This window comes from Macrotis lagotis, chromosome 2 (genome assembly GCF_037893015.1).
Source record: "Macrotis lagotis isolate mMagLag1 chromosome 2, bilby.v1.9.chrom.fasta, whole genome shotgun sequence".
Taxonomy (NCBI): Eukaryota; Metazoa; Chordata; class Mammalia; order Peramelemorphia; family Peramelidae; genus Macrotis; species Macrotis lagotis.
In genome coordinates, this window is record NC_133659.1 from 268,050,362 (window position 1) to 268,075,735 (window position 25,374).

Genomic DNA, 25,374 nt, shown 5'->3' on the forward strand with positions numbered 1-25,374 from the left:
CAAGTGTCAAATGTAGCAACATATATAAACCACCTGACAAATCTTTAAAAGCAATAAATAAATGCTAGCTATTGTTATTTTTATTTTATATATTTAAAAACATCTTTCTAAAATGATACAAAAAAGATTGTCAAAGAGATCCATCTCTCTTTCTCTCTCATAAACACACACTCATACATAACCCCCCTCGACTCATACACACACACACACACACACACACACACACACACACACACACACACACACAGAGGAATTTGGGACCTTTCTGTAGAATGTTAAATTGAAGGGAAGAGGGTTGAAGAAGGAAATAAGCATGTATTTAAGCACCTAATATATGCTAGTCATATAAAGGCAGCTGGGTGATACTATGGTAGATAGAGTGCTGGACTGAAGCCAGGAAAACTCATCTTCTTGAGTTCAAATCTGACTTTGGACACTATGTGATCTTGAACAGGTCACTTCATTCTCTTTGCCTCAGTTTCTTTATTTGTAAAATAAGCTAAAGAAGGAAATGATGAATCCCTCCAGTGCCTTTGCCAAGAAAACCCCAAAATGGGGTCATAAAAGGACTGAACAGTAACAAAACAAAAACCTCATGCTAAATATTTTATAATTATTATCTCATTTCATCCTCACAATTCCAGGAGGTAGGTGCTATTCTTATCCCATTTTCCAGTTGAGGAAACCAAGGCAGGCAGAGGCTACTGCCTCAGGTCACACAACTAGTAAGTATCTAAGACTAGATTTGAACTTGAGTCTTCCTGATTGTAGACCTAGAACTTAATCCATTATGCTACCCAGGTACTAGCTGCAAAACAGTTTCAGATCTGCATTGGTATTTTCAGAAACTCTCCAAGTTATATATTTTTTGCAAGGTAATGGGATTTTAGAAAAGGGGGGTATCTTGCCCAAGGTCACACAGCTAGGTAATTATTAAGTGTCTGAGGTCAGATTTGAACTCAGGTACTCCTGACTCCTGGACTGATGCTCTATCCACTGTACTGCCTAACTGCCCAAAAACTCTCCAATAATGATGAATTCAAAGACCAGTTCAATTCCAATGTTGCATGTAAAGACAAAAGGGCCAGATGTTCTAGCATGCCGACCTCAATACAAACAGAACAAATTCCACATTCATCTGTGAAATGGGTATTGGTAAAAATAAAAAAAAAAAGCAAAAATGTAAGTAAATGGATTTCAATCCTAAATGAACTACTGGAGAGTTCTTTAGTCAGTATAATGAAAGCAAATCCAGTCATTCCCTTGTTAGGTTTCCTTCTATATTATCCCCCATTAGGTATACCGAATGTGAGTTAAAGCAGAAAACCCCTCCCAGAGCCTTCCTCCTGCTTCTTTTCATCTACACAAACTCTCTTTTCCCCTCCCCTCCATATCTTTTCTTTTCTTCCTCTTTATGATTTATCTAAACTGTCAGCTTCTGTGTCATTTAAAACAAACAAAACCTATAGAAATATGTCTTAAAAGACAGATGGGAATATTTGGGATGGGAAGCACATGCTTGATGCTTGTCTAATGCTTTTTAAAGGCTTTAATTTACTACAAAAATATGAAGAAGTCACTCAACACAGTGTGAGAAATCATCTTTGAAATATGATAAGAAGAAGAAAATGCCAGACTTGTCTTTAATGTGAACTTCACAACCAGGTCCATTATCTGTTAGCCACCAACTTAGCACAATCCTTCTTCAAATGATTCAGGCAATTGCTTGAGGTGTTCTACCTAGACTTATAAAAAGTCTCTTTTTGGTAGACTTTAGAAACCTAAACACGGGTCTTATCAGTAAAGATTCCAATTTAAAGCAGCAAAGGTTGGATGTCTGATATGATCCATAGATTTCTTTTTTGAAAAGGAGACATGATGTTTTACTGTGTTAACAATTTTGAAAGGTTCTGCATTTTCACTGAACAAGAATGTTTTTGTGTGAAAAAATGAGATATCGAAGCATTCTTCAGGGGAAAATGCATAAAAGCTGAGTGGAATTGAAAAAAGGAAAGTTTGCCGATGTAGAGATCGGGGACAGATTGTGCTGACAGGTGTAATTATGGCTGAATAATTGAATCTTTTAAGGAAGATCTAGAGGAATAAAGCAGCAAAAGTATCTCCCCGTTCAGAAGCATTTCTAATTAGATAGTCAATGGTCCAGTTGTGACGGATACCACATACATAATGCCAATGGACTACTTACTGAGCAGTGACCAGTAGCTTGGCCACTGGCACTCTGCTAAATGGGGTTAAACAAGTTGTATTCATTTCAATGGATTCAAGTGAAGCCAGTCCAAGGTTTCAAATATATGGCTCTTTTGGCCTTGAATAGATATCCCTTTTCTACTCTGAATGTGATTTTGTGGGTATTTTTAATGTTTCTCTCCCCCCCCCATTTATAAACATCTGTCATGTTTATTTGCAAAGCTACTATGCAATGGATCTAAAGGAATAGACACCTTCCCTCCCAGGGGTTCTCTTCCTGGAAATTATAGACCCCCAAGGAGTAGCTGAATATATTTCAGTGGGGTCTATGAACTTGGATAGGAAGAAAATGACGTCTTTATTTCAATTTAGTTTCCTATGAAATCATTTGTATTTTATTTATTTAAAAATATTGTTCAGAGAAGGGGGGGGTCTATTGGCTTCACTAAGTTTCCATAGGATCTATGACACACAAGCAAAGGTTAAGAACCCTTGGAGTAGACTTGACCCTAAGGTGGGAAACAAGCAACAATTTTTGACTGATTCTAAGCATTGTTTGGAGTAAACAATGAAACTTGTTTTGCTAGACTAGATGGATCACTTTTTTCTTTTGTTTTTTGCAAGGCAGCGGGGTTAAGTGACTTGCCCAAGGTCACACAGCTTGGTAATTAAGTGTCTGAGGTCATATTTGAACTCAGGTACTCCTGACTCCAGGGCTGGTGCTGTATCCCCTGTGCCACCTAGTTGTCCCCATAGACTAAATTACTCTTCTATAGAACTAGATATGTATTTAAAGGATGGTTGGATTGCATGTCCAACTCCTTCCTGAAGGAAGGAAATGTTCAAAGAATCAGGGTTTTCACAATCATCTCTGCTATATAAGGAAACAAGCCCATGGAATGGCTATCTGTTCAAGAAGTAAGTTCCTTGTCACAGGGGGTATTCAATCACAGGATGATGGATGATGCTAAAGAGGGACCAATAGGCAGGGAGTAGTCTGAAATGCCAAGGTACCATATTGATTTTATGGAAATTAAAATACCAGAATTAATAGCTTCATTATTAGCCTTTGAAATCTCCACCTTTCACTTTGGGTGAGAATATTTCTAGGCACGGCTATCTTTTTTAACCTGTTTGTAGAACTTAGCAAAAGCTATGGAATACAGAGCAGTTTGGTTTTATTTTGTGACTGTTCCACTGAAGTCATAAAAGATAATCACCTCGTTCCTGGGTTTGAAATAGAAGCACTCAAAGCCTTTGCCCCATGAGAGGAGAGTTTACTGTAAATATTGCTCTCTGGCTCGCTTTCCAAATCAGAAACTCTTTTCTCTCAGCCCTCTGCCCCATAGAGAGACAATAGCGGGAATGTGAGGGCTGTGGAAATAAAGTGGCACCATTTCTACTAACAATAAGATGAAACTCATCTTTTTCTCCCCAATTACAATTGTCTGTTGGACATATTGCTCTGGGCCCTTAGACTCAATTAAAAGTACCCGGCTCACTTTCTGGCCTTGCCTAATTTCTAATCCTCTTAAATTGACAATCCCTCTCAAGTAGTAATTTAAAAAAAAAAAGAATTAATTGTTCTGCCTGCGTATTGGTAAATCAGTTTTTTACACTATTGCAATGAATTGTTTCCTACCTGCCCCCAAAATATTCTAGGTAAATATTCTACGTAAATCTTAACTTTAAAGTTATTTGCCAAGCTCTTTTCTACTCTGGCGATTTGATGTAGTAGCAATCAATCACCAGAAAACATTTTATGTCCCAGCAACTGAGCTATCCATTAGATGGAGATATTCATTGTTCAGTCTTTTCAGACATATCTGACTCTTTCTAACCCCATTTGGAGTTTTCTCACAGAGATACTGGAGTGATTCTTTATTTCCTTCTTCCACTCATTTTACAGATGAGGAAACTGAGGCAAACAGGGTTAAATGACTTGTCCAAGGTCACACAGTTAGTCTTAAGGCAGATTTGAATTCAGGAGATTTCCTGACTTCAGACCCAGCACTCCATCTACTGTGCCACCTAGATGCCCAGACAGAGAGTTAAAAGCATTTATTTCATATTTATTTCATTTCAGGCCTTGCACCAAGCAAGGAAAACTAATATAACCAAAAATATAGTTCCTAACTTAACAGTTTTTTAAATGGGGATAAGACAGCACATGAAGGGAAACTCGAAAGGTGGGGTGATGATTAGAATGTCTTTTTAAGGCAAAGTTGCAGATAAGAAGATAGAGAGATGTCCAGAGAATAAAGAGTAGAACTGAGAGGGAAGTATACAAAGCCTGGCTTCAAATCACTTTTTTTTAAGGGAGTTGGGCTAAATTTAATTTAAAAAAATTATTAAGCACTTACTATCTACAAAAAGACCTCTTTGGTACCTGCAGTTTTTCAGCAATTTTTATGACTGCAAGATAAATTTAAATTGTCTTAGGAAGATTCTGAAGATCATCTGGCAGGAGAAGATACCAGACACTGAGTCCAACACAAGTACAACTATGATGGGCTAGCTATGTTGTTAGAATGCCAGAAGGATTCAGGGCAAGTCTTCCAAAGGGGTCAGGAGAAGCAATATTGAGACACTCTGTAGGTCTCTCTTAAGAACTTTAGAATTGATTGTGTAGCATGGGAGACACTGACATAGGACCTCCCAGCATGGCATGCCCTCATCAATGAGGGGGCAGTGCTCTATAAGGATAGCAGAATAGAAGCAGCTCCAAGGAAACATGACTTCTGTAAGTTTAGAATACTCACCCTAGGTGTGCACATGGACTATTTGTACCCAACCTGTGGTAGAACATTCAGAGTTCTTACTGTTCTGATCAGCCAAGTTGGACACACTGTCATTTGTCTCAGACATAGTTATGTCATTTTGGTCTTCTTCAAAAACAAAGGACAAGAACCAGCTAAGCAAGGTTGCAAGTGATGGAATTCTAGTTATCTGAAGTGTTAGAGATCACCAAAGGGCAGGCTATCTATCTATCATCTATCTATCCATCCATCCATCCATCTAATTATTTATCTATTTATCTGTCATCTTTCTTTTTCTTTCTTTCTTTCTTTCTTTCTTTCTTTCTTTCTTTCTTTCTTTCTTTCTTTCTTTCTTTCTTTCTATCATCCATCCATCTGTCCATCCATCATCTAGTTATCTATCTTTTTTCTATTTCTACCTGCCTGCCTATCTATCCATTCATTCATCTTCTCTCTCTCTCTCTCTCTCCCTCTCATATCTATGTATGTATGTATGTATGTATGTATGTATGTATGTATCTATCTATCTATCTATCTATGTGATGGTTATATAGAAAGAGCAAAGGAGAATCAGTGGATCACTCCATTGACATGCATGAAATATCAAGTCAAACCTTCAGGAAGGTGCCTTGATACAGGCCCTACTGCCCACTGCTATCATGATGTATTTGTTGGGTAGCATGATTGACAGCCCTACAAAATGAGAAGCAGAGAGGGTTTGATATCTACATCATTAGAAAGAATAGCCACACTGATGAGACTACTTTTTCATAAAAGTATGAAAGTATGTGTTGATGACTACAATTAAAAAGACAAAAAAATAGTTCTTGCCCTCAAGTTAATTTGTGTATCAGACACTGTTCTAAACTATGGTGATACAAATACAAAAATAAAAAAACCCGGGACAATTTCTGTCCTCAAGTTGCTTACAATATAATGGGGAGAAGGTAACAGATAATAGAAAACTGAAAAGGGGAAGGGAAAGTCCACAGAGGGTTTTGGGAAGGAAGTCCACTATGAGTGTACCCATTAGTCCTAGTTTTTCCCTCTGAAGTTATTCCAATTCCCATCCTCTACAAGACAACATTTCAGGCATTTATAGGGGCATATCCAACATTCTAATAATACTCAATCCAGCAGCTCCTGGTAGGAAGTCAACAAAAGCTGGGAGGTGGAGAGAATCTTGTACAGAGTAGTTTTGATTTCTTCTCTTTGGTTCCCAAACTTTCTCAATTGCCCTTATCTCAGAGATATTCATTTAGTGCCATCAAACAGTGTCTACCATCACTTAAGGCCTCAATCAATATGTTTCAGCCCCTGAAGTATTCCATGGCTAGATAAGTATAGAGATTCTATCTTAGATCTCTTTTGCCTCTACTCTTGTTAAACCAGGATTAACAGCTCCCTTCCCATCCTCCCATCCCTGCTCAATTCTGTCCTTGTGTATGTAGTTTTTTTTAAACCTAAGTTCAGGATTTTATATTCATCTCATGCATTTAATATATTAGTTTTGGTCAATGGTATCAGCCTTTTGAAACATTTCTGAATCTTGATTCAACTATTCAGTATATTAGCTATTCCTCTCAATTTTGGGTCATTTGCATATTTTAGAAGAATTCTTTTAATTCAAGTCTTCAACTAAGTTATTGATAAAATTATTTAATAATGACAGCAACAAAGAACAGTGACCTTCAGTCTGTTACTGAAAATACCTAGTCATGATGAGTACCCTTGGATAACTTTCAGTGAGTTATGAACATCTGTCATCCAGCTATATTCTTCCATAGGATCCACAAAAATATCAAGAAAGACTTGATCAGCTCATATGTTCAAATTAGTGTTTATGGACCTTGCCATCCATATCACTGTTGGTCCCATGGGAGTTCTGGGATTTTTTTTCTGTCTGTCCTGAAGATGAAGTCTCTTTAATATGCTATCTCCTCAATTAATGTGAGTTTCTTGAGAGTAGGGACTGTCTTACTTTTTAAATTTATACTTCTAATTTATATTTAGCCAAGTGTTTGGAATATACTAAGTGCCTAATAAAATTTTTTTAAATTCATACATCTATTCAGTATTATCCATGGTAATTCTCTTATTTCCCAGGACATTCTAGCAGGAGCAGTCCAGTATAGCTTCTTGTCATATAACTAATAATAATTTTGTCCTTCATTTTTGAAGAAGACCATAAATTGGATTTAGTGAGGGTGGGGCTGTGCTAAGTCATCAGCCTCACTTTCTCCTCCAGAGTCATCTGGGTCCAGTGGCTAGATATGAATCAGGATGACTGGACATATTTCTGGATGTGAGGCAACCAGGGTTAAGAGACTGGTCCAAGGTCAGACAGCTAGTGAGAGTCAAGTATCTGAGGCTGGATTCAAACTCTTGTCCCACTGATTCCAAGGCCAGTGCTTCATCCACTGCACCACCTAGAACTACAGACAAGATAACACTATAGATTAGTCAATAGACAAATATTTATTAAGCATTATTATTAAACATTAAGGATGTTCTAAACATTATTCTAGGCAATAGGAATTTAAAGACATAAATGAAATAATCCCTGCCCTCAGGAAACTTACACTGAAAGGTGATAGTAAGGCAAATAATGAGAAGAGGGTGAATGCAAGACATATTGTGGAAGCAGAGATGGCAAAATTTATCAACTGATTGGATATGTAGTGTAAGGGGAATGAGAAATGGTAGTGCCCTCAACAGAAGTAGAAATATTTGAAAAAATTCAAAATGTATGAAAAATTTGAAAGTGGGGCTGTTTTGGAAAAAAGTTTGAGAAATCTGTGGGACATCTGATTTAAAATGACCAATGTTCCAGCTTACACTCATGTCTGCCCAAGCTTCTGACTGAATACCTTTAGTGATGAGGCAGCCCATTTCAGTTTCGGTTTCTCTAACCATTAGAAATTTTTTCTTGTCACCAAGCAGAAATGGGCTTCTTATTTCCATCCATTATTCCTAACTTTGTCCACTGGGGCCAAGCAGAATCAGTCTTATTTTCTTTTTCTTGTGGCATCCTTTCAAATACTAGAAGAGCTCTCACATCTCCCCTCCCTCCAGGCCTTCTCTTCTCCAGGCTACACCTCCTCAGTCCGTATAAATGATCTTCAGTATGGTATCCTATGGAAGAGAGATATTTTTTTCTTTTGGTTTTTAATGAGACAGTGTTGTTAAGTGACTTGATCAAGGTCACATTGCTAAATATCAAGTACCTGAGGTCTGGATTTGAACACAAATCCTCCTGACTCCAAGGCCAGTGTTCTGTGCCACTTGTTCCCAGAAGAAAGATTCTTAACCTGGGGTCTGGATATTTATTTTTTTAAAAAAACATTTTAAACATTTTGATAACTGTATTTCAAAATTTGTAACCCTGTGTATTTTATTTTAGGCATTTAAAAGCATGATTTTAAGAAAGAGCCTAGAGGCTTTTACCAGACTGTCACAAGAGCCCTGGTAGTTCTTTCCTGTCTTGGTTGTCTTTTTATGGATGCTCTCCACCTTACTAATGTTTTTCCTAAAATGTGGCACCCAAACTGAGCCATACTCTAATTCCTAACAGTCTCCATTTCTTGATGCAGCCTAAGATTGCATGATTTTTTTAGCTCCCTATCTCACTGATTACTTGTATGAATCTCTTTCTCCATAGTGGTCTTTTTTTTTTTTTTTTGGTCTGATCCTGTGATATTTTGTTTTGAAAGAAAATTCCTCCATAAGGAAACTACTTCCACCAATGCAAAATAACAAGTTATCCTTTTCAGAGTTCAACTTTCTCTATCATGGTTTTACTATCTCATGAGTTGGCTTAAGGAATTCTATAGGAATTTGGGGGAATTTTGCAGAAGCTGCAGATGCTATGCAAAGACTAGCAGATGACACAGAAAAAGTTTAGAAACATGGGAATGTATAAAATTATCTATAATATTGTATAATATCAACTTTTTAATCATTTAATAGCATAATAATTCAGACTTCTTTTCCAGTATGAAGGGAGAGTGAAAAAAATTGTATGAAAATTTTTCAGATTATGAGGATGCTGTGCCCCTAACCTCTGCAATATGAAAGAGATAACTGTATAGTCTTAGAGTTATCCAAGGAAAAGAAGTTAAGTAGTTTGCCTAGGGTCCCATAACATATGCTATTTGCAGGATTTGAACCCAGGTTTCCTAACTCTGAGACTGGTTCTCTAACTACTACATCAAGGTGACTTTTCCTATCATTTCCTATATTGTAAATGCCATAATATGACAGGATAATTGGTAGCTAGAACTTCTACAGATTTCTTAGTCATGTTCTATGAGTGGCATGAAGTTTCTCAACTTTGTGCTAACTCTAACATTTCTTTGTGTTAATTGTTGTCAGAGATACATGTCATGAACTTCTGGGACACGTTCCCCTTCTCGCTGATCCGAAGTTTGCTCAGTTCTCACAAGAAATTGGCCTGGCCTCCCTGGGAGCCTCTGATGAAGATGTTCAGAAGCTTGCTACGGTGAGTCTTTTGTGGTCTTATGTCAGACTGAAAAAAAGATCTTCCTGTTCATCTGAGGTTACTAAAGAAAAAAAAAAGATTTTTACAGTTATTAAAGGTGAAAGCAAAACTACATTTTAAAGATGAGCAGGTAGCACTGAGAGGCAGGATAGATGATGCAATGCTACATTATGGGGCATTGTTAGCTCTTCCAGGAAGAAAGATCACATGTCAGGGAGGTGACATTCATATATTCAAATAATAATAAATATTTTTGAGATAGTTTTCTTACATGTTTTTAATTTTCAATTTTAGTTTATATGCTTAATGTTTTATAGTATTGTCATGGAACACAATTTAGATACATTTATGCTTATACTATTGTACCCATTTTATTCATCCATCAAATGAATTGATTACTTTATAGATTGTGCTGTTTTGAGCATAATATATTTTACAATATTCAGATGTGACCAGTTTATCATATTGCTGCTTCAATATTTACTTTTTTTTTTGGTTAGGATTTGTAACTTTTATTCATAGATCAATTCTTCTGCAATTTATATTCTTGAGGATGTCCTGGAGTCCAAAGAGCTAAAATGATTTGTTCATAATCAATCAATTAATCAATTAATAAACATTTGTTAAATACCTACCATGTATAAAGTGCTGAAGATACAAAAAAAGTCAAAAAGCAGTATCTGTCCTTAAGGAACTCTCAGTCTATCGGGAAAGACATCATACAAACACACACACACACACACACATACACACACACACACACACACACACACATATATGAATAGATAGATATAATAAGCAGGAAATAATTAAGAGAGGGAAGGCATTAGAATTAAGAAGGTATGAAAATAGTTATACAACTATTATGTGTCAAAGGCAGAATCTGAACCTGGGACTTTCTTACTCCAAGACCAGTACTCTATGGCATATTACCTGCCTATCTGCCTTTCTGCCTATCATTCATTTATTTGCTATCTATTCATTTATTTTTTGTCTGTTATCTATCATCTATTCACTTGTCTCTATCTTTCCATTGTCTATCTATTCATTTATTTGTATCTCTCCATCTATCCATTTATACAACTGTCATCTATCTTCTAATATCGAATGTTGAAATTAAGGTTGGGAGGCCATGAAGCATGGAAAGAATTATAATCAGATGATTTGGGTTTTAATTCTACCTCTGATACCTACTGATTCTATGGTCTTGGGTAAGTTATTTAACTGGTTTGGGCCTTAATTTCCTCATTTGTACTTAGCACTTGTCACCCCATATTTTAACAAATAGGGAACTTACCCTAGGTCCATACCTGCTCACCATGGTGGCTAGCTCATGAGCTTCCATTAATGGGTCTTGTTTTTCTCTAGCAAGGCAGAGGACAAAATTAGTTTAAAGCAAAAGGCATTTAATGGAAAAACATGGTAAGATTTACAATAATACATTCTTCCAATAGACATAGGGTCACTGTATCACATATGACATCATCAAGAATGAGAATGAGTAGGCATAGCTAAGAATTATATGTGAAGAGGCATCAGGGGCCCCACCTGGGGAATACATGTGAAGGGGTAACACATCTTTTGCACAGCAGGATGGTATCCTATAATGATGCTATCACACTCCTTTCAGTTCAAACTTTGTTTCCTCACTAAACCTGGCAGCTCCATTGTCATTGTTCTGTGGAGTTTTCTGGGCCTATTCCTTGCTGAGCAATATGGGATCTCTACCTGACCTGCTTCTCTTTCGATCACAATGGTCTTATTTTTCACTGGATGCTGTGGAGTTTCTCGTGGGCCCAGAATTATTGATTTGCTGGAACTTCAACAGGCTAGAGCATGGCAGTTCCAATCTGCTCAGATAAAGGCATATTCTTAATTCTTCACTCATACCCACCACACACAGCTAACCCAGGCTAAGAATAGGTCTTTCTGTTTTAGTCCTTATATCAGAATAAGAGATCAAAGCTGTTTATTATGAAGGAATGACCTTACTGTCATAAGTTACTCTTATGATCCCAGGATTGTCTCTGGCTTAAGGTTATTGTAGTTCAGTCATTTTTAGTTTTGTCCAACTCTTTGAGACCCCTTTTGGGGTTTTTTGGGCAAAAATATTGAATAGTTTTCCATCTCATTTTACAGATGAGGGAACTGAGGGTTAAGTGACTTGTTCAGAATCACACAGCTAGTGTCCGAAGTCAGATTTAAATGCAGGATTATTAGTGTTCCTGACCACAATCCTATTCAATTGTCATCTAGCTTCCCAAGATTATCTCTGGTTTAAGCAGAAATAAAACTTGGACTAAAGGTGGCTCAGTAATATCAGGGTTCTTTATTTACTTTGACTTTCATTCCTATCTTTATTTTTTCATATCTGCTTTCCTTTAGATCAAGGACTTCTTTAGATCTTTTGCCTTTGCATCTCCCAGCAATTAGCACAGTGCTTTCCATATAGCAGGTACTGAATAAATGCTTATTGACAGATGTATATGTTAGAAAGTAAAGTCCTGGTGCAGCTAGGTGGCTCAGTGGATAGAGCACTGACCCTGGAACCAAGAGGAGCTGAGTTCAAATTCTGCTCAGATTCTTGAAATTCACTAGTTGTGTGACCTTGGGCAAGTCTTAGCCCCATTACCCCACAATAAAAAAAGAGAAAGCAAAGCCTAATTACTTTGGCACTATATTTTGACTAGTGAAAGACCTGAATCTCTATATATGTAAATTGGAGTAGTTGGACCACAAATTATCTGTGGTCCCTTCCAACACTAGATCAATGACTTTAGAGAGTTGTTCCAAGCATGGGGAATGGCAATGGTCAGGAACCATAGACAACTTAGGAAAGAATAAGGGTGAAAAATGATGATCAGTCCAACATTTGTGACTGTGTTAGTAGTTAGAAATAAGTACAACAGTTTGCTACACTAAAAATAATGTTTATTTCTAACAGAGGAAATTTGCATTGGGTTAACTAAAACTCCTTTTCCTTATTTTCCCAGTATTTAGTGACTCCCTTTCACTTCAATTCTTTGTGCTCATTAACATTTCAACTATCTTCAGTTTTATAGACTACCTGGCTTGTTAGTCCTTCTTATTTTGAAGAATATTTTGTAGACTGAGAGAAGTTAAGAAAGATCTCAAGTGATATTTGGAGCATAGAAAGTTAATGACATGTTTCCTATTAGTACCATCATAAAGAGTTAGGAAGACTTTTCCTGAGATGACATCAGAGCTACTTTTGACTTCTAGCACAATATCCTGTCTCTCAGGTAAAGAACAAAGTGAATGGAATCTTGCCAGGAAAATCTCTGAGAAGGAAAATGTGCTAAGACTCTAGCTAGGCAGCTTCAAAGTAAATATGAAAACAAATGAGCTGACGGGTAACATGTATATTAATGAGCCCTAAGCAACATGCCAGAGTAAGAAAACCATTAAGATGACCCATTTCCAAGCACAGAGAGATTAACAACAAAAGCTTTGCTAGGAGGGGTTGAAAATGCCTATGGAGAGAAAAGAAATGAACCTTTTAGGAATTCATACCAGAAATGAAGGCATCATTAATGGACTTCCTGAACTTTGTTTCCATTAAGTAATGTGCCAGAGGAAGAAATAAATAGCATAGACTGAGGAAGAAAACTGATAGAAGAAAAATCCTAGAAAGTACTGATTATGTAGAATGATGAAACAGACTCTTTGCACCAGGTGAGATTTACAGAATTAATGATATTTATATAACACCTGTTTTTCTTTATTGAGTAAATTTGAATACTTAGAAAGGAGTTAAGCATACTCAGTGAAGCTACATTTCATAACTACTTTGGATGTACTGTCAACAAATCTGTCCAAGAAAGAAAGAAGTAATTGCCCCAAGGGATTAAGTGATACCAGAAGACTTTCATTGCTTTGTCCAATGTTCCACTTGAACTTCTGGATCTTTCTCCCACACTACCACCCTATTGCCAGTAGCTATTGCAGCTCTTTGCCATATTTCTGCATGATATTTATTTTGACATTTTAATAACGCTTTGGTTGGGAAATGAAGCAATTTCTGCTGTTTTATTTGGGTGCTGGTTTCCATGCCCAGAAAACTATTTAAATGAAGCACTTTTGTATTTGGGAAAATTGATGCTGATGTCTTGACTCATTGTTATAAATGTAAATAATTTGCCCTCTGGTGCATAATGAATAAGACTCTGGTTGTGGCTGTTCTGCTTCTTCCATACTAATCATCAGCTGTCTGGGTCTATGCTCTAGTGATATATAAAAATAGTTCCCAAACCAAGGATAAGGGTAAGCTAAAGATCATTATAGAGAAGAACATCTTTGTTTAACTTCCTTTCAAGTGCAGATCAAATTTCCTCCTTCACAAGGCCTTCCCAGATCTGACCAATTATTGACATCCTTTCTCTTTTGACTTCCCTTATTTATATTATTTTGTCCAAACATCGTATTCACTTATTCATGATCAACTTGATTCTCTCCTCATTCTCCAGTAGAATGTGAGCTCTGGAGGGAGGTGAGTGCTTCATCTTTGTTTTTGTATCTCTACTAATTTTTGTATCTCTAGTTATGAGTGTCACACATATAGCAGATACTATGTTTAATAGTAAAACTACAACACTTTCATAGTAGGTTTGCTCAATTGAAGAGAGGTGCTATAGAACTGAGTTCTAATTTGGTTAAGGGTTCTTGATGGCTTATTCTGTAATGAATTCTTTTGTTTGTTTTGCAAGACAGTGGGGTTAATTTGCTCAAGGTTACACAGCTAGGTAATAATTTAGTGACTTGGGGTCAAATTTGAACTCAGGTCCTCCTGACTCCAAGACTGGTGCTCTACCCACTGTGCTTGTAATGAACTCTTGATAAATATCTTTCATGAGAAAGAATTACTCAATTACTCAGTATAGACAGGGATTTTATGGTAGGAATCAGGAGATTGAGTTCAGAAGCATATTTTACATGATGGTTGATTCAAATAGACACCTTTGCATTGTGGGCACCATGCTTGTTGAGTTCATCATCTTGTAGTTCTTGATGAATCTACACTGTTACACTCAGTGGCATTCTACTATTTGCATTGTTTGTTGTCATAGGCACAGGATACATGAATAGAAATTTGCTGATTAGATGAATTTAGTAACTTACTCATGGAAATATGCTGATTTCCCCCCCAGATTTAAGTAAATTTAAGGGGACTGCTTTCCTAAGCCATATAAGTATCTTGTGATGCAGATGGCATCAATTCAGTTCATTCATTTCTCCCCTCATAAAGGCATTTGAATCAGACAAAGCTGTATATCATCTTTAGGAGAAAGCAATCAGCATGAATACATCACAGATGTTTCGCAAACTCATTAAATCAGCCTGTGGCCCAGTTGGAATTTTTTATATATGGAAAAATCATTCATCCAGTTATTTTTTTTGCTTTTTCCCTTAAGAAATTGAGGTTTCAACTCATTTGGAATTCCCAACTTTTTTGATGGGCAGAAAAGATGGAAAGAGTCATAATCAACAAGTTTGAAAAATTTCACCAAGTATGTGAGTTTGTATCCATGTTCAAATTTGTTCCAAGGTCTTTGAGAAGGTAGCATTGTTAATTGTCTTAGGACCTACTAGAAATCAAACAACTAACATTGCATTAGAAAAAAGTGTTTAATAAGTTTTAATAATTGCACTTGTCCTTGCCTTCACCTTTCTTGACAGGGGGTTAGAAACTTTACAAGGACAAAAGATGCTTACTTAGCTAGTTCTGAGTATAGGTGATCATTTTGGTAGCTCAACAAGAGAGCATGCAATAAGTCCCAGGCTTAATTACTCAATGCTTCTGCTTTTGAACTATTTTAGATATTTGGAACATTGGATGCAAAGTGAACAAGTGCCCAAAGGAGCTGTCATTCATCCTTAATTGAGAGGTTTGGGCAGCTGATTAGATGTGTTATTTCTATATAACAGTTTAAAAGTTACTGCCATGCATCCTAATCTATTGTTTTCAATTTAATGAACACTGTGAATAAAGAAAAGAGGTATCCTTTAAAAAGTATTTTTTTAAACTATAATTTTTTCCTTTTTCTTTCATTTCCATTGACTTACTTGCACTGTTTGCCATTCTTCTTTTTTTTTAGTGGTCCTAACTTTTCTGACTGCAATTCTCTTCTGTTAGCCCTGATGCTGTTAAGTGAGGACATAATGCAATATTAGTTTCTGTATGTTCAGCCTCTGGTATTTGTTGTTCCCTTTACTTGTATTTGTTGCCTGTTGAAGCATGTTGATTATGACAAAGGTTTTTGGAATTAGAGTAATTATAATTGCGTGCTGTTTTTAGAAGGAGATACACTTTCAGTCTGGATCAGTTATGTATTTTTGATTCTCAAATCTTTATATTTTATAACTGTAGTTCAGGGCTTCAGGGAGAAGTCACATAAATGCAGATGCAAAAAATTTTAAATATTTGAAAATTTTTCAAAATAAAGTCACATTGATAACTATTTGACTAACTTGTGATGACCTTGCCTGTGGATAAGAACCTTTCCAGGCTATCTCTAGGATCCTCCCAACTAAGAAGAACATTACTATTATTGTTGCTTGCTCTAGGCATGTGATTTCATCTGTGTAGGAACTCCAATTGTTTAAGTGTTTTTCCTTGATGTAGATTGGCAACTTGTCTGCAACTCACAGTCCTAGGGAGCTTCCAGGGGTAGGGGAGATGGGGTTGAAGAATGAGAAGCTGAGAAACTTGTTCATGGTCACCAAGATAGAATGTGTCAATGTGAACCTAAGTCTTTCCTACTCCAAGGCTAGTACTTTATTCATTATATCATACTTTCTTTCCAGGGTCACATAGAATGAGAGAACCTTAGATCTGAATAGTGACCCTAGAGGTCAGCTAGTTGGACTGTAGAAAGGTAAAACTCAAACTAAACCTCATTTATTTACCTGATCTAAATAGTGTGGAATTTTAAATGTAGCTATGCCTTAGGAATGTAGTTAAGTGATAGAGTGTGGGGTGTGGAGTCTGAAGATCCATTAGTGATTTCAAATCTGGTTGCTTACAAGTTGTGTGATCCAAGGCAAGTCACTTAATCCTGTTTGCCTCAGTTTTCTCATCTGTTATATGAGTTCACGAAGAAATGGCATTCTAGTATATCTGCCAAGAAAACTCCAAATGGGGTCAAATAGAGTCAGAAATGACTGAATGACATTTTATCCATGTGCATTTAGAGAGGTCAGCTGGAAAAAAAGTATTGTACCATCCTTGAAGGATGAAGACAGTCTTATCAGGTAGAACAGAATTCCAGGTTAGTGTATACGGGCTGTGTGGAGGGAGATTATTTATGAAATATACTTTAAAAGTAATACACTTTTACAAAGGAGGTCAAGGTACAAAAGTACTAAGTAATTTTTAAGAAACAAATATCTCATTTGATCCTCATAACAACTCTGGGAGGTAGGTACTATTCTTATCCTCATTTTACAGTTGGGGAAACTGAGGCAAAATGAGCCTAAGTGACTTTCCTTGGGTCACACAGCAAGTAAATACCTGAGGTCACATTTGAACTCAGGACTTCCTTACTCAAAAGCCAGGATTTTATATGCTTGCTACTAGCTGTCTCTTTAAGGGAAAGAATGATTCACTTGTCAAATCTATCAGGTCCTCAAGGGAACCACATCAAAGCTGCTGTGTTCTAGTGCAAAAAAGAACTGGCTGGAGAGGCAGCTGACTATGTGATGCTATAAAAGAATGTATATTCTTCATATGTAAACTTGACCCTGTCTATCTCATGAGAGTTGTTGTGAAAAACAAATGAAATCTTGGATGTGAAAATCCTAGGCATGCCACATGAACCTGAAAACCTTTTTATTTTATTTGTGAAATAATTTTAAATTTCTGAAACCTCTGCTTCTCCTCATTGAGCTGTCATCTTTCTAATATGATCAAAATCTTGACACTGAACTCTTTCTATTTTTCCTGCTCAAAAAATGTTAGCCACATTTGTCAAGGAATACAAAAGAGTCCCAGAGTCATTTCAATTTCCATAAAAATAGAAAAAAGGGAAAAAAGAACTCTGGTTTGAGAAGGCAACCTTTCTCAAAATCCTATGCATGTTTGATTTCTGATTAGGATGATAGTAGAGAAGTAGTAGAGATGGAAAAGTAGTAGCTTTCCCATCTAAATTCCAATAGCTATTTGAAAAGTCCCCATGATGACTAATAATAAAGAAAACCATAAGAAAGAGAAGTAAGCACCTCCAAACAGTCCAGCAAAACATAAAATGATAATAAGGAAGGTTAGGAAGGGTCACACCAAGAAAGCCAGAACAAACCTGTCCAGAGGTTGCTAGGAAATATGGAGCAGAACCTTGCCAGGGAAGTTGGCATTAGCTCCCACAGTCATTTGGTATCCTCATTGTAAAGGGAAGAGCTTCAATTCTGTTAAAACTCCAAAAATTGAGATCCCCAGGCCAGATTAGGACTCTGGTCAATCAGAACAAAAGCAGGGGACAGAACCAGTCTCTACAGTTTGTCTGTGTGTGTGTGTGTGTGTGTGTAGAGACTTGGAAAAGAGATGTTGAACACTAAGTTTAATGCCAGAACCATATTAAAATGTAATTGGGAAATATTTTAATAAGTTAAATAAAAAATATAATAGAATATTCTTTAAGTCAATATTCAACTTTCAGGGATTCTTATGTAAAGTATAGTGCCAACCCTTCCCCCCCACCCCATTTTTCTATTTGAGTTTGAATTTTGGCACTACTGCTTTGGAGTGCTGTGAACCATAGAAAGAAATAGGGATAGGGATAATTAATTAATTAGGCACCAGCAATAGGGCATTGATCAGGAGGTATATGACCAATATCATCTCCAATATTCTACTGGGACCTGTCAGGACCACAGAAAAAGCTGGAACCATTAGTGCAAAGAGAAGAGAAAGAATTGCTAAGGTCAGTCTCTATGGTAGAACATCAGAAAATGAGGTAGAAACCAGGGATTTAGGCAGAGGGTGAGACCTAATGCTAGCTACCCTATCCAGAATGATGACGGTAATGACACTCAGATTGTAGAGTGGGTAAGACCTACCCAGCTCATCCAGGAGTACCAAGGAGAGCTAGTCTTAGCACAAAATCCCAAACCAAGAACCAAAGATAAAAATATGAATACCCAGAAGAAAAACAAGGAAGAAATGCTACATGTTTAGAGAAGCCAAAGGGAAAATAAAAAATTTATTAATTCCACAAAAACTATAAGCAGAACCTCAGAGGAAAACATATATGTTATCAGTATTCTAAAAGTGTCTAGAAGCAAGAGTTAAAAAGATGCAAAAATAGATGCAAAATGAAAGTTCAGGAGGAAAAAAATTAAAGGAACATACAAGGTTTGAATAGAAGGTGGAAAATATTTCGCCAATAGTGGACCAACTGAAAAGCAGAACTTGATGATGCCAGAAGACAACCAAAAAAATAGAATAATGTCAGTAGAAAAAATAAGTAAATATATGGCACCAACCATTCAAAAAAATTGAACTGGAAAATATCTGAAGGAGAGATCATTTAGAAATCATCAGACTATCTGAAAACCATTACCAATAAAACAAATAAAAAACCCCTAGAGTATATTTCAAGAAAACATCCAAGAAAATTGCCCAGCTCTAATAGAATTACAAAGTACAGTGGAAAGGAAAAATTTAAAGAATTCACAGATCACCATCCAAAAGAAACCCCAAACTAAAAACACTCAGTCATGGCTTAAGCTAAAATTCAGAGCTTCCAACCTAAAGAAAAGGTATTGCAATCAACTAGAAAGAAAGTGTTTAAATAGCAAAGGAATCACAGACAGGATCACATAATTATTATAAGAAGCAAAAGTACTTGAATGCATTATTCTAAAAGACAAAAGATAAAAATTTTTCAAAAATATTTTATACTAAAAAACTGAGTTTAATCTTGATGGGGGGGGTGAAGGGAAAGGAGGAGATGGATTTTTTAAAAAAGTTTTTATTCTGAATTTTATAATTTTCCCCCAATCTTGCTTCCCTCCCCTCCCTCCCCATAGGAGGCAGTCTGTTAGTCTTTATATTGTTTTCATGGTATACACTGATCTAAGTTGAATGTCATGAGAGAGAAATCATATCCTTAAGGAAGAAAAATAAAGTATAAGAGCAAAATTACATAATGAGATAATGGGTGTTTTTTTCTAAATTAAAGGTAATAGTCTTTGGTCTTTGTTCAAACTCCACAATTCTTTCTCTGGATACAGATGGTATTCTCCATTGCAGATACCCCCAAATTGTCCCTGATTGTTGCACTGAAGGAATGAGCAAATCCATTAAGATTGATCATCACCCCCATGTTGCTGTTAGGATGTACAATGTTCTTCTGGTTCTGTTTCTCTTGCTCAGCATCAGTTCATGCAAATCCTTATAGACTTTCCTGAATTCCCATCCCTCCTGGTTTCTAGTAGAACAATAGTGTTCTATGACACACATACACACACACACACACACACACACACACACACACACACAAACACATATATATACACACACCACAGTTTATTAAACCATTCCCCAATTGATGGACATTCACTCAATTTCCAATTCTCTGCCACCACAGAGCTGCTATGAATATTTTTGTACAAGTGATGTTTTTACCCTTTATCATAATCTCTTCAGCGTATAGACCCAGTAGTGGTATTGCCAGATCAAAGGGTATACACGTTTTTGTTGCCCTTTGGGTGTAATTTTAAATTGCTCTCCAGAAAGATTGGATGAGTTCACAGTGAGGAGATGGATTTTTAATAAAATAGAAGACATTTCTGATGAAAAGACTAAGCTAAGTAGAAATATTAAAATGCAACAAAGGTATCAAGAGAAACTTAGAAAGTTAAAGACATTTATGCTATTGGAATGGTTTCAACAATGAACTTTCAATAGAAAGAGAAGAGGCAAATATACTTTTATAATTCTATTTTCTTTTATTATCCAATTCAATTCTGCAGAATTGGTTAAATAGGATAAATGCAGGTCCTATGTATGGTTATGGTGGTTTTAATAGAAGAAAGGAGGGAAATGGAATACACTAGGGAAAGAAAGAAGAAAAAGGGGACAAAATTATTTTTTCACATAAATAAGATATGCAAGAAAAAAAAGTGTGAACATGGAAGGAGTAATAGGAGCAGGTCTCTTGTGTTCTCATTCTTTTCTGAACTTGGTGAAAGAAAGTTGAATACAAACTCACAAATATATAATCCTATACCCAAATATAGGCTATTTTTGTTTGTTTTTTTTATGGAAATACATTTAACTCAAAAAGAAAACAGGGAGGGACAGAAAGGTGTGAGAGACATATAAGAGGAAAAAGTATAGTGGGGCAAGGTAGAGATACAACCCCTTCAGTTTTGGAGGTTTGATGGTAAAAGGGGGATTAAAAAGAGAAACAAAGTGTAGAAATCAGAGTTTGGATCTGGGGTTAGAGGAGAGAGGAGGAACAAAGGAGTTGATACAACCCAATTAAACTAAAGATTACTAGTATTGATTAGATTCCTTTTATTTCTCTACTCTTCTTCATGGGAAAGATCAAAATGAAAAGAAGAGGAAAAATATAAGAAGGTATGATAGAAGTAAAAAGTATTAATAATTAAAGTGAATGTGAAAGATATTAATTACCAAAAAATCTCATTGGGGAGATTATTTTGATTTTGGTATTTAACACTTTCTCAGAACTCTTATTTGCTTCACTTCTCTCATTGGAGGGTGGAGCAAAAAACTCTTCCCAAAGTCTCCCTTTATAGAGGACTCAAAATTTCTAGCCAACTCATCCTAGCTGTTTTGTTTAGTTTTTAATTCCATGAAAATCATGTACCTGTACAGGGTACCTTCAGGCTCCCTTTTTCTAGCCTCATTCTGTGTATTGTCTTCCTCCATTAGAGAGTTACTCCTTGAGAGCAAGAACTGACTTCCTTTTTCCTCCCCCCCCCACTTTTTTGAGATAATTGGGGTTAAGTGACTTTCCCCTGCATCATATAGCTAGAAAATATCTGAGGTCTCTTTGAATCCAGGTCCTTCTGACTCTAGGACTAGTGCTCTATCCCCTATACCTCCCAGCTACTCCCAGTTTTTCTTTTTGTTTCTTTTATCTCTAGGCCTTGGCACAATATCTAGCACATAGTAGGAGCTTAATAAATGTTTATTGACTATCAACTATTGATTATACCGCCTGTAAACAAGGAAGAGGACAATAGAATGGATTAGAAAGTAGAATCTAACATTATGTTGTTTACAGAAATACTCTTAAAATGAAAAGAATTTCTAGGGTGGTACAAAATTCATTGTGATTTAGGCCAATTCAAAAAACTGATAGGAATGGCAATAATGATCTGATGTAAGGCATTGGTAAAAGTAGATATGGTTGACTGGCTGAGTTCTGGATACCATATATATTGAAATAATTTCAACATGACATATATATGTATATATATGCATATATGCAACAATTAGTTTATTTAAGTACTTGAAGGAAAAGTTAATCAGATTTCAAAGGGAAGTAGCCAAACTATAATAGTTGAAGTCTTCAATATGCCCCTTTTAGCCCCCAAATTAACCTAACAAGTAGTTGTAATAATTGTTATACCTTTCCAGAAGATTGAGAATTAAAGCCATCAACACATAAAATATTAAGTATTCCTCTGAGTAGAAACTTGAGATTTCCCTGGCTCTGCACTATTGAACAATTCCCTTCAGGTAAACGTCTTCTGGCAAGTCAGGCAAAGACTTGGACTCAGTCAAATATAGGTGTCGTATTCACCAAAGTAGAAATTCTTTTTTGCTGCTAGTCTATTTCAATAAAGGGGCCTAGGATCTCCAACTTTTCAGAATCATGAGGCTACTTCCATGTCTGGACATGCTGTCTTAGGATCTCTCTGTTTGGTATCAGGTTCAGGCAAAGAAACCTCAAATTGAAGAGGCAACAGAGGCTCAGACTCAAAGCTTACCTAATTGATCCCTATCTTTCTTTAAGCTAACTGAGTGGGGGGAAAAGGGTGTTATCTCTCTCCCTACCCCTCAAAGAAAATCTATTGAAATAATGCTATGTGCAATCAAGTGAAAATCAAGGAAAGTGAGAGATGGAAACTGCCTCTTCTCTCCAAACTGATGAAGTTACTCAGCTCCCTTCCTGCCACTATCATGGGGTTAAGGAACCAATAAGGCAATTTCTTCATTGTCTCAAAGTGATGAAGTCAGCTGAGTCAGCATGGGTGGTCATCGAAAAGCAGACCAGGCACTGTGCACATACCCCATAGGATGCAATCTTGCTTACATTTGGATTAATAGAATTTATCTAATTCAGTTTTGAACAAAGGCAAGCATACAATTATTGAGATTTTCTTTTACAGGATAGAACAGCAGAGATAATACTTTACCAAACTATGGGAATTTAATTATCCTATTCCACAAATGTAGCTTTCAAATAAAGGAGCTGAAAGATTTCAAAAGACCATTCTTTAGAATGGTGATAAAAAAGCTATCTCAAGTTTAACAGGATATAGATTATATTTCTGTAAATTATGAAGCTGCTCAGTGAGTAGAGGCATGATAAGAAACACTTTACAAAAGGGAGTATACAATAACTAAAAAACAACCTCTGTGCTCTCTATACACGAGTCCACTGCTTTGCTGAGACTTTTAGAAGTTTGTTATAAGAATGAAAGGAGGAAGAATGGAATTTCAGAATAGTGAATGATTTCCCCCAAAATGAAAGTTCTGGCTTTTGACATGTCTAAAGCAACAAAAATCAAGAAAGGAATGGTAGGTAGGGTTAGGATTGGAAAGACTAAGTCTAGATGATTTAGTCTTTCCAATCCTAACCCCCACCTTTGAAGAGTTGAATGATTTGGTGCAATCAGAACATATCAGAGGGGAAACTTGAACCTAGATCTTTCTTATTTTGAGGCTGATTGTGTGTCCACTCTGCTATTCTGCCTCTCTGTTTACCAAACTGGTCAATTTGGATGTCTAGGAATAGCAATCCTATCAGTGGCACATCAAATGATCAACTATGATGGATGCAGCTCCTTTCAGCAGTTTAGTGATCAAGAACAATCCTGAGAGATCTGTTATGAAAAATAACATTCATATCTAGAACAAAAACTATGGAGTCTGAATACTGATTAAAGCATACTGTGTTTGCTCTTGAAAATGTTTTATGTTTTTTCTTTCTTTCTCAGTTTTTTTCCTCCTTAGTTCTAATTCCTCCTTCACAGCATGACTAATATGGAAATAGATAAAAGATGATTGCACATGTAGTATCTATAACAGATCATTGTCACCATGGAGAGGGGGGAGGGAAGGGAGGGTGGTAGAAAAATGTGGAACTCAAAAACTTGCAAAAAAGAATGAATATAGAAAACTATCTCTGCTTGTAATTAAAAAAAGATTTCAACACTCAAAAAATCATTTAAGGATCTAAGCAATCTAATCTCACACCCCTTGTTTTACTATTGAGAAAACTGAGACCCAGAAAAGCTAAATGACTTCCTAAAATTCATGAAGACAGTAGGTAGCAGAGTTAGAACTGGAATTCAGGTCTTCTGACTTTAATATTCTTTCTATTGCACCACACATTCTCCTAACAATCAGGATTTTTTTTTATGGGACTTAGAGTCTGTCCTTTGATGCGGTCCATACAAATCACAATTTCAGATTTGGAGACGAAGCAGATGAACCAGGGTGCTTTCCTAATGGGATATTGACTTAGGGAATCTCTTTGATGAAAAGTTCATTTACTTTATTATACATTAGCAGCAGGGAATTCTAGTCTTATTATACATTATACAGCAGGGAATACTAGTCTTGGGGTAGCAAGGTTTGAAAGTTTTCCACTTTATCTTTTGTGCTGTCGGGAAATAATCTCATTTGATTACATCTCCAGGAGAAAATATCAGCTAGTAATTCACTAGCAAGACAGGACAAATGGGTTTTGACTCAGTTTCATTGCATAGTATTGTACCTAAAGCTGTATTTGCTTTAATGAGGCTTGCTCCACTTTTCTTCTTTTTAAAAGAGTAAGATATTTGAAGGACACTACATTTTCACTGAAAAGTGGATTCAGAAACTGACCCCCTCACCTACTACATTGTAGCCCATTTGCAGAGTTTTTCATCAGTCTCATTTTTGCCAATATGTCCTTCAGCTTTTAAAAAATTCTTCATTATGAAGGATGTTCTCTAGGAAGGGGGTAGATGGAGAAGAGATACAATGGAAACTATAAATGACCTTGCTTGTTGTTGTCCTTTGTAATCAAAGAAGATCATGTTCTCAAATGAATGATGGCATGGCTTGTGCAATGTTTATTATAAAAAGGGGAATATTATGCAAAGACTTCCTGAACCATTTTCATTCACCCTATGGCCTATTTTGATAGTCCCCAGGACTTCTAGTGGTGGTCTGGATGCTGTGGGAGCCCCCCCTCTGAATATAATTCCTTCTCTTGTCAGTGAGGTACCATGACATTCCAACAATGCCAGGCAAAGTGCCAGAGTGATTTTCTGATAATAAATTGGTGCTAACACTGTATAGCTTACCTGTCTCTCAATGGTCTAATCATCAATAAGGCGATTAAAGTGCTCTACTCAGTTCTGCAACCATGCTCCCCCAGAACCCAAAGTCTTTAGTTCCTAGATGCTGCCGGGAGGGTCATGGCAATAATGCTGCTGTATTGCTAGGTGACATTGTTTATAGTTGGAACTATGATTATCTTCAAACCAAAAATGCAAGACAATAATAAAATTTATTTTAAAAGGAATTCTGTTCATATCCTTTGGTCATTTCTCTTTTTGGAAGGGCTCAAGAATTTAGTCATCAATTACCTATTTATCTTGGTTATCAGACTTTTATATTAAGATCGTAACTCTTGAGTT

The 25,374-nt window shown here is 36.4% G+C and overlaps 1 protein-coding gene across 1 annotated transcript in view; it reads left to right on the forward strand.

Annotated features, from left to right (window-relative positions):
• TPH2 (tryptophan hydroxylase 2) overlaps nt 1-25,374 on the forward strand; it is a 128,419-nt gene that overhangs the window by 53,034 nt on the left and 50,011 nt on the right. Inside the window, exon 8 of the mRNA XM_074220777.1 lies at nt 9,342-9,468. Within this exon, the coding sequence (XP_074076878.1) occupies nt 9,342-9,468 (127 nt within the window). The remainder of the gene's footprint in view (nt 1-9,341; nt 9,469-25,374) is intronic.